This window comes from Geotrypetes seraphini, chromosome 16, assembly GCF_902459505.1.
Source record: "Geotrypetes seraphini chromosome 16, aGeoSer1.1, whole genome shotgun sequence".
NCBI lineage: Eukaryota > Metazoa > Chordata > Amphibia > Gymnophiona > Dermophiidae > Geotrypetes > Geotrypetes seraphini.
Genome location: NC_047099.1, coordinates 47,872,275 through 47,888,897, shown reverse-complemented (window position 1 = coordinate 47,888,897; position 16,623 = coordinate 47,872,275). Strand labels below are relative to the sequence as shown.

The 16,623-nt window shown below is 45.7% G+C and overlaps 1 protein-coding gene across 4 annotated transcripts in view; it reads right to left on the bottom strand.

Annotated features, from left to right (window-relative positions):
* Nucleotides 1-2,321: 2,321 nt before the first annotated feature.
* Nucleotides 2,322-16,623, bottom strand: part of COL5A3 (collagen type V alpha 3 chain) — a 93,719-nt gene continuing 79,417 nt past the window's right edge. For 3 of the 4 annotated variants that reach the window (XM_033924511.1, XM_033924512.1, XM_033924513.1), the window contains 15 exons: nucleotides 16,413-16,466; nucleotides 15,373-15,426; nucleotides 15,107-15,160; nucleotides 14,736-14,843; nucleotides 13,818-13,871; nucleotides 13,508-13,561; nucleotides 12,885-12,992; nucleotides 12,312-12,365; nucleotides 11,845-11,880; nucleotides 10,966-11,019; nucleotides 10,198-10,438; nucleotides 9,410-9,522; nucleotides 8,891-8,959; nucleotides 7,371-7,604; nucleotides 2,322-5,900 (listed from right to left, as the gene is read on the bottom strand). In XM_033924511.1, coding sequence (XP_033780402.1) covers nucleotides 5,754-5,900; nucleotides 7,371-7,604; nucleotides 8,891-8,959; nucleotides 9,410-9,522; nucleotides 10,198-10,438; nucleotides 10,966-11,019; nucleotides 11,845-11,880; nucleotides 12,312-12,365; nucleotides 12,885-12,992; nucleotides 13,508-13,561; nucleotides 13,818-13,871; nucleotides 14,736-14,843; nucleotides 15,107-15,160; nucleotides 15,373-15,426; nucleotides 16,413-16,466 — 1,434 coding nt within the window. In that variant the 3' untranslated portion in view covers nucleotides 2,322-5,753. The remainder of the gene's footprint in view (nucleotides 5,901-7,370; nucleotides 7,605-8,890; nucleotides 8,960-9,409; nucleotides 9,523-10,197; nucleotides 10,439-10,965; nucleotides 11,020-11,844; nucleotides 11,881-12,311; nucleotides 12,366-12,884; nucleotides 12,993-13,507; nucleotides 13,562-13,817; nucleotides 13,872-14,735; nucleotides 14,844-15,106; nucleotides 15,161-15,372; nucleotides 15,427-16,412; nucleotides 16,467-16,623) is intronic. The other variant, XM_033924514.1, reaches the window with a different exon arrangement.

Genomic DNA, 16,623 nt, shown 5'->3' with positions numbered 1-16,623 from the left:
TATGCTGCGGATTGGGATTTACTATACCACGTTCAAGCAGTTTACAAGTTACAGTGACAAATCAGAAGAGCATACCATTCTGTAAGACAGGAGAGGTGGCTGCATCTGTTCAAGAAGAAAGTCTGTTCATCATATACAGCCAGCCATCGTCGTCATATTCCAACAGATGATAACTGGCAGCTAAACACTGCTTCAAAAAAACCTGTATTTGAAAGACAATCTTGAATCTCTTAAGACAGTTCAGTTTGAAGAAGAGGTGGTAAATCATTCCATAGCCTTGGAGACTAATACTCAAGTGGCAGAGACTCCAGTGAATTCCTAGTACATGCACACTGGATCTGTAGGACTAGACGGTGAGCATTAAATGATGGAAAAGACCAACTAGAAGTATAAGGAACACTCAAGGTGGACAAACCATACCAATTGCCCATATCAAGCTAATAATCAGCTGCCAATGCGTCCCTCTGTTCAGCACCCTCTCTCGCTCTCTAGGAAATCCAAGAGTTCCATTGGTGCCAAGAGACTTGGAGTATCATGACATCAACATCATCGGGGACTGAACAGTCATTATATAGATTGGTAGTCCTTCAAAGACATACGTAGATTGTGAGGTCACATCGCTGTAAAAAACCCACCATTCTTTCTCTCCCTTCCTAAAATCCTCAAGGAAGCTACTTCAAAAATTGTTGAATGCTGGCCCACATTAGAATTTGAGCTCTGAGCTCTTCCCATCAAAGCAGGCTCAGGATTGGTGAGAAGAGTAGAGGCTGTGTGTTCAGTCCCTCTGATCATTTCTTCTTTAAATGAAGAAATACTTTTTTTTTAAAGTGTCTCCTGGACTCACCTATCTTTGATCTCTCCTTCACCAGCCTTTCACATCTAACCTGTAGTATAAAAACAAGATTTTTATTTTTTTTTTTTTGGTGGGGGGTTAATAACAGGAGAAATTATCTGTAGTAATTGGACTTCGCTAATGCTCTGTCTTTGTCTATATTCAGCGTTAAAAGACAGATAAGACAGAGGAAAAAGGTTCAACTGTGTCTTAGGACTGGAGGGCACAGAGTCTGGGCAGAGAGGATTTGCTAAGGACCTGAGAATTCTTTCTTCTTTCTGACGTCTTTGGATATTAACAGCAAAGGTTGCCATGACGCTAATGGCTCTTGTGTTGGACTGGGGTTGTCTGTCCCCCAGCCCTACTTGGGAGAGCCTGGTCTAATTCTAGCCCTCTCCTATTTTGTTGTGGTGAAAGCAGTTCTTTGCGACCTGATGCCCTGCAGCTGAACAACAGGACTGAACAGAGGGATGCTTGGTGCAGTCCTAACGCAAGGACCCTGCTCAAAACAAATTTTTCTCACTCCATTAAAAGTCTGTGGAATTATCTTAATGGGCATGTTCAAAGAGAGATCCATTAGCCAGACTTCTAATGAGTCAGACCTTCACTTTACTGTACCATTAGCAGGAGAGAAAAAAAATATAGCATCCATTCTAGTGAGGCACAGAGTGTATAATCTCTTCTTGACAAAGAGTAGGATGCCAGAGTACAGAAATGGCAAGCCTCCTTAATGGCCTGAACGGGAAGCAGGTCTCCATAGCACATGGAGGCACAGCCCAGGCAGAAGGCAGGTCTCCTTTAACCGTTGCATGAGGTCAAAGCCTTACCAGGTAATAGGTCTCCTTTCCTACGTTGCATGGAGACACAGCCTGAATAGAGGACAGCTCTCCATTGCACAGTACTGGAGGTGTACTTTAAAGCTTAAAAACGTAAGACTAGCCTTACTGGTCCATCAAGCCCAGTAGCCCGCTCTCATGCTAGCCAATCCAGGTCACTAGTACCTGGCCAAAACCCAAAGAATATTAATATTCCATGCAGAATCCCCAGATTAGCAACATTCCATGCTACCGATCGAGGGCAAGAGAGGCTTTCCCCCATCTCTTAGCAAGACTATGGACTTTTCCTCCAGGAATTTGTCCAAACCTTTCTTAAAATCAGCTACGCTATTTGCTTTTACCAAAACCTCTGGCAACGCGTTCCAGAGCTTAACTATTCTCCGAGTGAAAAAAAATTTCCTCCTATTGGTTTTAAAGCAGTCCAGTTTAACCTAGAAATGACTTTGAAAGTGGCCCTTTGTCTAAACCAGGGGTGGGCAACTCCAGTCCTCGAGGGCCGGAATCCAGTCGGGTTTTCAAGATTTCCCCAATGAATATACATGAGATCTAAATACATATTCATTGGGGAAATCCTGAAAACCTGACTGGATTGTGGCCCTCAAGGAGGGACTTTAACACCCCTGCTGTAGAGCATCTTGTGTTTTATCATTCAGTGTTAGAAATGGTGGGGAAATGGTTTAGACGTGGGGTGGGCAACTCCGGTCCTCGAGGGCCAGAATCCAGTCGGGTTTTCAGGATTTCCCCAATGAATATCACCATAGTAGGAACCCCCCCCAAACCTCCACTGCTCCTAAACCCTCGTGAACACAACCATTCTCTCTCAAACTGGCGGCAATGGTGACTGGACAATGCCCAGGGAGACCAGGATGAGGCTGATTCCATTGCCTGTGATTCCAGTCCATATACAGTATTTAGGGACAGGACAGGGTGGGGGATAAAGGGGATAGAAGCATCATTTACCTATGGTTGGTTGATGTTTTGAAAGAGGGATCATTTCCCTCCCCGTCCACTGCTCCTTAGGGCCCTTCCCCCTCTCCCCTACATTCTCCTGTGTCCAGTTGCTACAGCCGCACTCTTCAAGACTGGTCAGTAGGGTTGCTGGGACTAAATCATGGGGGAGGAGAGGGTAAAGGGAGCCCGCGGAGCCCTCACAGCCTGAGAAGCAGAAGCTGGGCCAGACACGAGTCGGTGGACACATTTTTCGGAAATCAAATGCAGACCAGCTTTAAAAAAAATTCAGAGGTTTACCAGCAGCCAGTAAGCTGTACAACTTCCTTCAACCAGTAGAGAGACCCTTCCATTCTAGAATCTTGCGCGCCCTCATTTTGCGCTTAGGCGTGGATTCAATATCGGTCACTAAAAGCAAGACACCCAAAAAACTAGGCCCTAAGCTTGTATTATATAACGGCAGGCGTTGGGCCAAATCTGTTATAGCGTAAATCTTCAGTTTCCAAACGTCAGGCATGACGCCCTGCCTACGGCTGCCATAAATGCGGCAGTTGGGCACCTGAATGCAATTATTCTATCAAGTGCGCACAAGTATTACCCTTACACGTCCCTCCTCCACCCACTTTACTACCCCCTTCGCACCACTGTGTGCGAGAAATTAGGTGAACTCTTTAAAAAAATAGAGGTATAAAGCCGTTTCGGCGCAGGTCCCATGTTTATGCAATGAGACTAGTTAATGGGTTTAACAATAGCCCACATGGATAACTTCTCTCCTTCCTTAAAGAAAAAAGAAATGGCTCTGGAAAGTGACATCACTGCTCTATGTAATAAAAGTGAGCCAAGTACAGGACAATCAGCCATTGTGACATCACTGATGAGGTTGGCTCTTATTGGTGGAATGAGGCATTATGACATCAGCAATAGTAGCTCTGGTGACCAGAGACTGAAACTCTTCACACTAAGTTATCGACGTGGACTATTTTACCACCAACTCAAGCTGTTCTGCACAGGTCCCGTTTTTATGCAGCAAGACTAGTTCCTAATGCGGAGTGATCAATGACATAGGTAGGCACCAAACCATGCAACGCCTTAGAGCAAACACATCCAAACTTGAATAATATCCTTGCTTCAATTTGCAACTGTGGAGGCTCAAATTTAAATTTGGTTGCCTTTGTTACAAAGTCCTCTTCGGCATGGCGCCCACTTACCTATCTGAATTATTTTCCTTTACTCAATCCAAGCATTCACGCAGTTCACACAGCCTTTTTACTTTTCCATCTGTCAAAGGCGGTCGTTAGGCAAAATACCACCAATCTTTGCTTTCTTATCAGGTGGCTCTCTGGGACAAGGAACTGAAACCTTTGTTATTGAGTCCCATGTCTTACAATCATTTTCGAGACACATTTGTTTGCAAATTCATCAGTTTTCTTTAGATGGTATTATTTGTTAAATTTTGTAAATCGCATCAAAGTTATCAGTTATGCGGTATAGAAATGACTTGATCTGTTCTACCATTGTAAACTCCAATAATATTCTGATGCATGATCAAATTTCTTCACATTAAATACTCAGTTAAAAACTGTGTTTAAATGGTGTTTTTAAAACATTTTTTTAATGAGCTTAGGTACCGGTGAGAGAATCTGGGCCTAAGTGCACACACTGGAAGCCCGATTTTGGGGAGCTTTTGAGAATTACCCCTACGTTGGCTGGTTGAGAATACATTTATCCACACAATTGGTATAGTGAAGGGCAGAGTGAGGATGAACCAGGATTGTACAGACCTGTAGCCATGTATATAGAGGGGCCTTAAATTAGCCCCCAAATAATGGAGCTGTGAAGCCAGGGAGGGTTGAACAGACCAGGGACAGAAGCATCTGCAGCGGTGGATTTAGGAAATACAGAAACTTGTCCCTGTTCTGCTTCAGACCCACCTCCTCTTCCCTGATGGGTGTCAAGAAGGGAGGTGCTGGAGCTGAACACCCACAGAAATTAAGCTTTGTAATGCCGTTTAGCCTGTGAAAGTCACCACAGAACAGGTGGCTACTCGGTGACGCCAGTTACAAGCAGAAAGGAATTTATTTCGGAGTCGCTGCCGGTGTTTAAATGACTACAGGCACTGCTGTCACTGAAAAACCGACTTCATTATTTTCAACAAGATTTCAACATGAACATATCCCTCCCCTCCACAGCACCTTCCTGTATTTTCAATGGTGCAGGAGGCACCAGTGGCAAGACCATGACATTCAGTCGCTTTTGGAAGCCATCTGCCACTCTTCGGGCCCTCTCCTCATATGAGGCAGAAGGGGGGAGAGTGGCTTTACCGGGGGAGCTCTTTCTGACTCCAGCCCAAACTTCCTCCAGACCTTTCAACTGCTAGCTCTTGTAAGGCAGTCTGTCAAACCTATAGAACCCAGTATGTCATGAGGATGGACACAGAGTGGCTGTGCCCTTTTCATCATTAGAATGGGTCGGCTGGTGCATCAGATGAACGAAGAATTTCCATGCCCAGGGTTTTCACGTTTCCAAAATTCTGACTCACTTTTTCACAAGGTCACAAAAGTCTCGCAAACATATTCTGCTGTGATTCCTGGGCAAGAACAGAGCCAGTGAAGTCCAAATCTCCCATCAGTCATTAGGCTTCCCCAGGCAGCTTTCAGGAGTCACAGTGGTACAAGTTCACTCCGTTCACAAGTCCAAACCAGTTCTTTTATAAGACACTGGGCCTCATAGCTCTCCTACTGCCCGAGAGTCATCTTCGACCTCCCAAACCCTTGGGATCAGTGGATTTTATCCCCACCCATCCCTACCTCTCTTCCACCTCGTGACACGCACAGTAGCTGAACCTTTGAGGAATGTTATTCAAGGTCTTCTAGACCCTCCAAATGCTTTGCATATTAAAAATTAATTAAAAATTTAAAAAAACAAAACAGACACACACCACAAAATCCCAATGGTTAGGTACATATAGGAAAACATAAGACTTGGTCACTGCTGCGTGGGAAAACCGTTTCTTTTTTTTGGTCATTTTCTTAGTGCTAAGTTTTTAAAAAAAGATATTTGCAAGTCTGTTTTTTGTCTGTCTTTTGCTTTTTTTTACTCCAGTGTCCACCCCACCTTTTCGGTCCCTATCACAGCATTCAGCCGTTGAAGCAAACAGGACCCAGTTCAAATCCAAACTTTTGGCCGGGCTCTCCGAAGTCAGCAACAGCAATGTCCTTGAATGGGAGCTGCTCCACCTTGTAGGAGACAATTTCCAGGATGGTCCTTTCGTTGCCTTTTCGTAGCTGGGAGGGGTGAAAGAAAAGACATACAGTAGGAAGAATTTAGGGTGAAGATTTCATTGACGGGACATTTATACAGTGCCAAATTTCCCATAAAGTGCATCACAGCAGGTTTCTCACATCAGCAGCTGTGCTGATCTCCAGCCCCAGTAAGCCCCAGCATGATCTTTTGCCCCCATCCCTCTTCTCTGTGAGTGGGAGGGGAGTGCTGGAGATCCTGTCCCCAGGGTCCATGAGATATCAGCCTGGCTCTGCATCCATCTGTTTCTCCATAGCAGTTCTGCAAATGGACACAGAGGCTATGCTGGAGATGGGGGCGTAGGGTAGGATCTTAGAAATAATTTTTAGTTAATATGGGGCATAGTTTCTCATTGTGGCTGGATGACTGCGCTCCCTACGACAGGCTAGGTCAGGCCTGGATTTGGCCCTGCCATACAGCAGACGCATGAAGCTGTCCTGGACTATACCCTCCCCCATCATCAGCCATGATCTCAGAACATCCTCAGTAAAGACTAAGGGTAGAAGTTTGTATAGAAACATGATGACAAATAAAGGCCAAATGGCCCATTCACAGAATCCACTATCTCCTCCCCAAGAGATCTCACATGCCCGTCCCACGCTAGGCTATCTTAAATACAGAAACACAGTCTTCTTCTCTACCACCTCCACCAGGAGACTATTCCACGCATCTACTACCCTTTCTGTGAAGAAGTATTTCCTTAGATTACTCCTGAGCCTATCCTCAACTTCATCCTATGCCCTCTCCTTCCAGAGTTTTCCTTCATTTGAAAAAGACTCTCCTCCTGTAAATTAACACCACAGAGATATTTAAATATCTCTATCATATGCCCTCGCTCTTCCAGAGTATACATATTAAGGTCTCTAGGTCTGTCCCCATAAGATTTATGACCAAGGCCACTAACCAGTTTTGTAGCAGCCCTCTGGACCGACCCCATCCTCTTTATATCTTTTTGATATGAACTTGGTTCTTTCATATGAGCAACCACCTCTCAGTCACATGCACTGCAGATAGCCCATAAGGTCTGTGAGGAACAGAAGTTCCTGAGAACAGATTTGGGAGCAGGAGTTCCTGAGGATGGATTTGGGGCTCTTGTGGAGAGTTTTGGGAGCAGGAGTTTATGAGGAGGGTTTAGAGGTTCCCAAGGGGGTTTTTGGGAGCAGAAAAATACCCTCAGTACCTGAATAAACACAGCTTTGATAGCTTTCAGGCTTAAGAAATTAAAATACATTAGGAATTGAACCAGGAACCTTCCAAAATGATCATTACCCATTGAGCCACTGGCCATTGACCTCTACTAGGGAGTGGGTATAGGGAAGGAATTCTTGCGAGAGGAATTCAAGTCATGCTCCATTTATCATGTATATAGCCTAGGTACTCTCTGGATGGTCTTCTCCCAAAAAAGACAGAAGAGAGGAATGTGTAGAGATGCTTCTAAATAGCTGGAGACTTACCTCACAGCCATCGTAGAGGCTATCGAGGTATAGTGTCCTGCGATGGGTCAGCTCCTCATCGTTGGCCCCCAAGAACTTGAGGGCACGCCTGTAGCTCCCAGTGGTGGCATCACGCCAGGCAACTGAGTTCTGGCAGTGATAGGTGAAGTTCTGCCGGGCAACGGCACTGAGCAGTCTCAAGAAGGTCATCTGGACAATGTGTACCGGGAGCCCATCTGCGTCCACGTAGGAGAACTTTAGAAGAAGAGAAAGAAAGAAATTGGGGGGGGGGGGGAGGAGGAGGGGAGAGAGATGCAGATTAGAGCATGAAAGGAAGCTTCGTTCCATTGCATCTGAGCACAGTATCTTATTTCCAGTCTCTCCCTGTTGTACCACAATCTGGAGCCTCCCTGAGTGGAAGCCTACAGATATATCTGCACAACCTTCATCTCAATGACTGCTAAGGAGTATAATTAAGAAGAAGGAAAAGGGAAATTATGCCTGAGCCCCACCCTACCCTTCCAGTTGACTTGCAGAGGTATGGCGGGTCAACTATCAAAATCTCCTGGAAGCCTACCATAGCTAAGGTGGGCAGCCCTGTTGGCTGTTTCAAAGTCTCGCCCATTAAAAACCAAATGGGAGGGGAAAAGGCAAGCATGGAAAGCATGCAGAGAGGCAGTTTTGGGAATGATTGATGGGATTCCTTCATTCCATATTGAGTGCCTGACATACTTTAGTACGGATTTACCAGTCGTGACTGTATTGGGTGAGAGGGGAGTGGTGGGTAAGTAGTTTAGATGATGCCATTATATAAGTTTGTCCCTGTGGGAGTGAGGGATTCTGGTTCTTATGGGAGGCAGTTATGCACACGCTTCCAAAAGTGCTCCCCATCCCACTCCCCCCCAAAAAAAGTATGACCTAGAGTGAAACTTAAGCTGTATCCAAATTTGCTCACTTACCATTACACATTCTGAGCTAAATTCAAACACGCAGGAGACATATACTCTGAAAGGAACAGCGATAAGTCTTAGATGTGTTTTCCTGGCTATGAGGCGTTCAGAGGATGCCTGTGCTGTTTGAATAGGGGCGTCGATTGCTAGTGTGTGATGTGAATTTTGAGATGGGCTTTCCCTGTGTTGGGTGTGTACTGCGAGAGGGGTTTCTTCAGGGGTGTCTCCCCCCCTCAATCTATCTTCCTCCCTTTCTTATATTGGATCACATGGCTAAGGAGGGGGGGTGGGGAGGAGGAATCAACATTCATCAGTTGCTCACTGCCTCCCCAGATGGAGAGAACTCGAGAGAGGGTCAAAATACTCTGTGTTTCTGATTCTGGATCTCATCTCAGATATTCCCGGGGGGGGTTTTGCCAGTTATTTTGCTGACAGACAGACATGGTTCCATAGCATCCCCCCACCCCCATCCATGTGATGCCTATTGCTTTGCATCATAGCTGTGTAGAGTATAGGTCCTTGGGGGTGAATTCCCCCCCCCCTCCATACTAAGCTCTCAGCCTGCTAAGATTATGTTCCCTGGATCTTCACCTTTCGGCCTCGTTTGAAGGTGCTGTACCACTCTCCGGGACGATCCTTTGACCAAGCTGCGAGCTTTACCTAGGAATGAGGAGACACTGGTCAATGAACCTTGGTGCACATGCTCATTTTCCAGGTCTGGGGACTAAGCTGAGATGTCTCGCTCAGGCCTGCTTCCTCCCAATTTACCTCTGTGAAGGGAGTTTCCCCATTAGGGTCCTTCCAGGCAAAGACAGCAAAGGTGTGACCCTCAATGAATGAACAGATTCTGTCTAAGCCTGAGAAAGTCTTCAAACTCAAGCCCTATCCAACGTTTCCCAACTTGATGAGAGAAAGTGATCCACGCTGAGATCACACAGAGAGAATCAGTACCAAGGCACAGAGAGAGAGTGACAGAAGAGTCGATAAAGGAACCGGGACAAATTTACACTTCTGAATTCACTCCCCCCAGATTGTACAATAGAGTTAAGTTGAGCTCAATTTTGTATGGCAGTGCAAGGGTGGAAAGCCTTGGAACTCCTCTTGACTTACTGATTCAAATTTCTTATCTGGGTGCAGACAGGTCTCTCCCCCAGCTGTGAAATTGCAGAAAACCTTAAAAGAATCTCTGGCACATCCCTGGTTTGGATCAATCCAGTAATTCCCTATGTAGGAGAGAAAAACAAGGGAAAGGCCTTAGATTGGGGGGGGAGGGGGGGAGGGAGCACTCATACAAACTTGATGGTAAAAAACAGATCATGGTTCTGCCACATTCCTCAGTTCTGGGGTATAAAATACTTTTTGATAGGACACTAAGTCATGGAGTCCCATCATAGACACATGATGGCAGATAAAGGCCAAATGGCCCATCTGCAATAACCATTATCTCTTCCCTCTCTAAGAGATCCTACGTGCATAGAAACATAGAAACATGATGGCAGCAGAGAGTGAAGCTGTGGTTAATAGCAGATCTATGGCCAAATTGTGTGAGTCTGTGACACTTGACCACTTCTCTCAGTGTTCTGGGTCCCTCACCCATTCATCCTCACCTCCTACATGCCTTTTCCAATGGACAGACCAGTTCATGTGTCACTGATGCCAGCCACTAAGGCCACAGACAGAAACCTCTCATTTCCTACTGAAATGTTTGCCGATTTTCAGACCCATGAGCCAGTTGTACCAGGAGATGTAGCCTCTGCTAGTCTCCATGGCTCTTGCGCAGGGATAATTCTTCAGTTGCCTGCCAAACACTGGGCCCTCTCCTCAGGACTACCACAAGATCCCCATGATACAAGGCTTAGTGCAATGCTTGGAAACATCTCCCACCCCCACCCCCTCACCATCTTCATAGTCTGGGTGGCACATTTGGAGTTCTTTGCAGGTTCGAGCTGGACTCTCTTGAGTTCCCACTGGTGACCTCAGCTGTTCTACCTCCATCTTGAGGGACTCAAGACTACCATAGACTTCTTCCATCCCATAGTCTGGTGCTTGGTCTGCCTGCTCCAGCTCCAAATCAGATTTCCTTCTCCTCTTCCGGGGTTGATCCAGAGGCTGTGATTCAACCACCTTGGCTGGAGAGCCCTGCAAGGTGGAAAACAGACAAGTGTTGCAAGATTCTCACCAATAGGTTATAAGATACTACACCTTCCAAAGAGATCAGAGGGGTGAAATTTCAGAAGGAGCAGGCCAGCTAATGTGCAAATAAATGTGTTAGATCCCTCAGGGAGGAAAATTTCTCTCCACAGTAGCTAAATCTGACCAATTGCTTTCCATTGCTCCAAATCTAGCTGGTCTTGGAACTGCTATTAGACTGAGGGTTAAAAGTTAGTTGACCATTCATGAGAGCTAAGACTGCAATCTTCATACTAGCCAATCTGGTTAAAACTTATTATTAACCATGGCCTAATTGGTTAAGTTCTGACAAAAATATTAGCTTTATTTAGCTCATAGGAGCACCTCTTTTTAACACTTCTAAAATTATGGGCACCCCAGGAGGCGGTCATATTCCAGGAGGGAGAGTTTCAATCTTGGCTTTTGTACCTCAATAGACATCTTTAAAAATTGTTCACCCTAGTGATGGGATCAACCAGTTGACCTGCGATACTTACAGGAGGACCAGGAGGTCCAGGAGAACCAGGATCACCTCTTGGGCCAGCAAGTCCCTGCAAAGATGCAACGTACAAAGACTTAAACCACCTCAAAAGCATATGATCAATAAAAATCACTCAACTGGCTAGGCCAAGACACTGTGGTTTCTAGAGAATCCTCCCAAATAACGGAACAACTGTACATCATGCAAAATCTTGGGATGCACTCAGTCAGGAGGAGGGTAGCATTATATTACATTAAATTAGTGATTTCTATTCCGCCTTTACCTTGCAGTTCAAGGCAGATTACATAAGAATTGTTAAGATATTAAGAAGTACATATTGTTAAGATATTGTGGCTGGATTAAGGTAGGACACATAAAAGAAGAATGGGAAGGGGTTGGGAAACCAGGTCAACACAACAGGGAGCTTTCTACCCAAAACAACCAGGGCATATGGTTGCTCCTGCCACTTTGTTTTGCAGACAATCAAAAGGCCCAATGGCTAGGTAAAGGGTCACTTAGGTACAACTGGCCAGGGGAAATCTCTGATGCATACAGAGAAGGGTAGGGAGCAGACGCAGGAGTGGTCACGGAAGAGCTGATAAACCCATACGGAGACTTCTGAAATTACGTCTGCAGAGGGGGAACGAACAACAGTGTTCAAGAACCCCAGGTTGAGGACAGCAGAGGAAAAGTAAAGCGGGTCGGAGGTGAGCAGAGAAGGTTCAGAGTCTGAGGAGGCATTAGACGTAGCAAGCTTGTGTTGGGCATACAGTGCAAGAAGGCCCTGAACAGGAAACAAGGCCTACATGTGAGAGGAAGGAGGGCAACAGGATGTAGAACCTTGAGTTAAGAGAAGTAATAGGATGGATTTAATAAGGAAGGAGAGGGCACTCACTGTTGTCCCTTTTGAACCTTTCTGGCCCAGTGGTCCCTGTTAGGAAGAAATGATAGACAAAAATAATAAATTAAACTTCCTTTTCAAAATTCATTGACATTGAGCCCCACAATTGTCTCTCATTTGGAGAGAGAAGATAATACACAGAGCATTAAAAGAAAGCAGAGGACCACTACAGATGGGTGTTCATCAGCCCGTATTTGTTTCACCTTTGCCACATTAACCTACAAATTAGTACAATTAAAATAATTTCACACCCCAACAAAAATGTTATTATAATGAATCTGCGAAGCAAACTTGAAAACTGTTCTGACAATCAGTAGAAAAAAAAGTTTAAAACCGAAAATATAAACCAAAACTATTGTCCGTGCACATCCCCTAATGACCAAGTCCGAGGCAGAGGCACTGGGAATTCAGTGAGATCAGAGGGAAGCTACAGAAAAGAGAACCACAGAGATGCTACTTACTGTAAGACCTGGAGTGCCTGGTGGCCCTTGAGGGCCTGCTGGCCCGGTGAAACCCTGATTGAAAAGAAAGATGGACATTTCTTTAGGCCCATGACGGCAAAAGCAATGAGCTAATCTAATCTATGAAGGATGTGGGAGGGGCTCTTGCCCTTTGTGGTAGTTTCCTACTGGGTCTCACAGTGAACACTGACGTGAGCTTGAGGGTTTGGAAACATTCTACCAAGACGTCAGGCTGGGTGTGGACATGACCTCAATTTCAATGCTGCTAGTGAGCTCCAGAGTATGAGGAACAAGCCATTGTAGGCTTTGTCTGCCCCACTGCAGCCTGGGAGTTGTAGGCCTGTTCTCTCTAAGAAATCAAGGAATTACATCTTCTATCATGCCATGGGTAAAACCTGTTCATATATTCCAGTGTTTCTCAGTGGTGTATGTGTTAAGTGTTTCTCTTAAACTTCTCCATATGTCAACTTGATTTATTTTTTCTCATTTCTCAAAGCTTCTTTGCGCTAATCAAGTAGACTATAGTTTACTAGACAGGTCCTGGGGACACATAGCAGTAGTCTATACACTTACGGGGTCACCCTTAGCTCCTAAAAGCCCCTGGCTTCCAGCAAGGCCTCTGTCCCCTTTTTCTCCATGCTCTCCTGGAGGTCCGATGAGACCGATTAGCCCCACATGACCCTAGAAGAAATGGACAGAGCAAGAGGCATAAACATGAACTTAGGGAATGCAGTGTGAACTGAGAGAGAAGAACATGAGATTGACCAAAACAACCCAACAAGTCTCCCAAGCCACGAATGTTATGTAGTTAGATAAGCCTCACATCTAAGCTTTCCTTGTGGGATCTTCGTTCATGTGAAGGAAGAGACCATCAGCTGATTCCCTGCTTATCAAACCAAAGTGACTCAACCCTGTATTACTGGGACCAAATCTATAGGCAGAAAAAGATTCAGTTCTCAAGCTTGGCCAGTCCTAGAGGTGACAGGCTCTGTATCCCTGTGTCCATCCCCCAAACCCTCCAGTCCTAGAGGTGACAGGCTCTGTATCCCTGTGTCCAACCCCCAAACCCTCCAGTCCTAGAGGTGACAGGCTCTTCATCCCTGTGCCCATCCCCTGAGCCTTCCTATCTTAGAGGCATTGCCTGTCCAGTTTTTCTACGAATTTAGGATGTGTTGAGATGTTCTGGTGGTACTCACTTTGTCTCCCTTGAACCCTGAATCTCCCTTCAGCCCAGGCAGCCCTGGAGGTCCCTGAAAAATAAGAGTATGAGAAGGTAATGTTATTCTGCAAGACAAACCGGTTAATGATCTCTCAATTCCATGAAGTATTAGATTTACTGCCACATGCTAATCTAATATTTTGAAGGTGGTCATATTAAATAGATGATGAGTACAATCTAGAATGGTTGGACTGGAATTCTGAATTTTGATTGGCCAGCTGGGTGTTCACTCCCTCCCTTCAACAACCAACAGTGCAGATCTAGGAAGGGGGTGAAGGGAAACTCACCATGGGGCCCGGTGGCCCAGCCAGTCCAGGAGGCCCCGTCAGTCCTTGTTCACCCTAAAGAAATATGCAAATACCACATTACACGTAGTGACCAGTAAACAAGCAAACCATAGAGAAATTACACTTTGGTCCATCTCAGCTCCACACATTAGCGTTATACAAAGGGTTCAGTAATTGGATGACACACTAATTATAGTTTCCAATTCAGTTCAGATTCATCCGACAGGTCCTGGGCTTACCTCATTGCATTCCTTAAGAAAAACAAGACTACAAGTCAATGAGGTAATTCTAGGACTGAAACAACTGTTTCGAGCAACTGTAAGACAATTAAACTCATAAGACCCCCAGCCTAATGCCACACACAAGGTGTGAGCAGCAGAGCCAGGGATTAGTACGGAGGTACAGGGAGATACACCAACCACATCCCCACTCAAAACAATTGCCAGCGAAGGTCCAGCCTGCCATCCGCTCTCTACCTCAACCTCAACTGGTCATCACCCGTGGTTAGACAAAGCTGCACCCTGGGACGGCTCAGCCAGCGATGCTCCACAGGAACTCTGGGTCCGATATCCCTGAAACCTGGCTTCTGGTCCTCAAAATGGATCAGGACCAGGGACAGAGCTCAAAGGATAGGGGTGGTTGTCAGTGTCTCCTTAACCTCCCCATCTGTGAGAGACCGTTTAACTACCGTAAATCAAAGACACCCCGCAACTGATGAAGCTCTCATGTATTAATAGGTCTGCTATCTGGTTATCTGTCTCAGAGGGCCCTCACTACAATAGTAGGGTTAGAGGGGGAAGATTAATTAGTGAAAGGGGAAGGTAGATGGGAGACATTCTGATTGATCGTAAGTTCCAGTAGAACAGGAAAAAACTTCTGGACAGAAAAATAAGAGACACCCTCAGCAGGTAGACTTACAACAGGTCCAGGAATACCAGCCAGGCCTTCTGATCCAGCTTTGCCGGGAGGTCCTTGGGCACCAGTGGGCCCCGTAATACCCGGGAGTCCACTGGTTCCAGTTTCACCCTAAGAAAAACACAGGAGCAATTGTGATCTTTAAGTGAATTGAAGAGATCCACTCAATCCCACCAGGAGCTCCAGATCCATAATACAGTAGCCAGAACATCTGGGCTGGAGAGTGACTGCAGAGATGAGGGAACCAGACTGCACAAAACTTCCTAAAAGGTTGGGGTGGGGGCAGGAGGAAGAGCATAGCTACCCCAAACTTCACTTCAGAACTGGCTCCAAGTGTGGGACTGGATCCCAGTGCAGACAAATCAATGACTCACCTTTGCACCTTTCTCTCCTTGCTTTCCTGGTCGCCCTGCAGGGCCGACAGGTCCCTGCAAGAAACATGAAACACACAGTGATGTTTTGGAGTAAATGGCAGACCTCATACTTCAGAGATGAAGAGGACAGAGTGTCTAGAATGCACCACAATCCCACAGCTCTCATGGCAGCTTTCCCGTAAGATGAACTAAGAGAAAACATTCACTGCTTGAATACAACCAACAGCCAGGGACAACCATAATCCAGGTAGTGGTTGATTACTCACCCTCTTCCCAGGGGCACCATTAGGACCAGCTTCTCCTGAAGCACCAGGTGGACCCTGCAAGGAAAAAAACATAATAGCCTTACTGGGTCAAACCAATGGTCCATCTAGCTCAGTAGCCCGTCCTCATGGTGGCCAATCCACGTCACTAGTACCCGGCAACAACCCAAAGAGTATCAAGATTCCATGCAGAATCTCAGAGTAGCAAGAATCCGGAACCCCCAAATAGGAGCAACATTTCATGTGGAATCCCCAGTAGCAAGACTCCATGCTACCAATCCAGGGCAAGAAGTGGCTTCCCCCATGTCTTTCTCAACAACAGACTATGGAATTTTCTTCTAGGAACTTGTCCAAACCTTTCTTAAAATCAGCTATGTTAACCATTCTTACCACATCCTCTTATAACGCGTTCCAGAGCTTAACTATTCCCTGAGTGAAAAAAAAATTCCCTCCTATTGGTTTTAGAAGTATTTCCCTGTAACTTCATGGAGTGTCCCCTAGTCTTTGTCATTTTTGAGGAGCGAAAAATCGATCCACTTGTACCCGTTCTACTCCACTCAGGATTTTGTAGACTTCAATCCTATCTCCCCTCAGCCGTCTCTTTTCCATGCTGAAGAGCCCCAACCGTTTTAGGCTTTCCTCATACAAGAGGAGTTCCATCCCCTTTACCATCTGGGTCGCTCTTCTTTGAACCTTTTCTAGTTCTGGCATCATCCTTACTGCAGAAGCATGGCTTTCTCTATCATGCCAGACTGAGGAGGCAACCAACCCCCAGCAAGGACCTAAGCCAGATCTGTTTAAGCTCGTTCCTTCTGACATGCACTTGGAAATGGAGAAACAAAGCATAGCTTTCTTCTTCTGATCTATTAATACCTGTGGTTGTGACATGGGCCTAAGGGAGGAGGAGGTAGGATGATAAATTTCACTCCTAAACATCTGGAGGTCGATGTGGCCCTTTGCAGCTGACTGAACCACTTCCAAACCCTTGATAACATTTATAACTTTTGCAATTAAAGTGCCCACTTAGATGCATCAAAACTTACAGGGTTCCCAGGTTCTCCGAGGTCTCCCTTTGGTCCCGGTTCTCCATCAACACCCTGGAAAACGTGGAAAATAAACAGTGAGAAAAAGAAATCTAAAAATCAACAGTTATCCATTTCAGCTATGATTATTGCTTTCCAACAGAAACGGAGTCTCTGATCTTGGAGTGAAGTTCTCTGCAAACTCTCCCACCCTTCCTGCCCCCCCACCAAA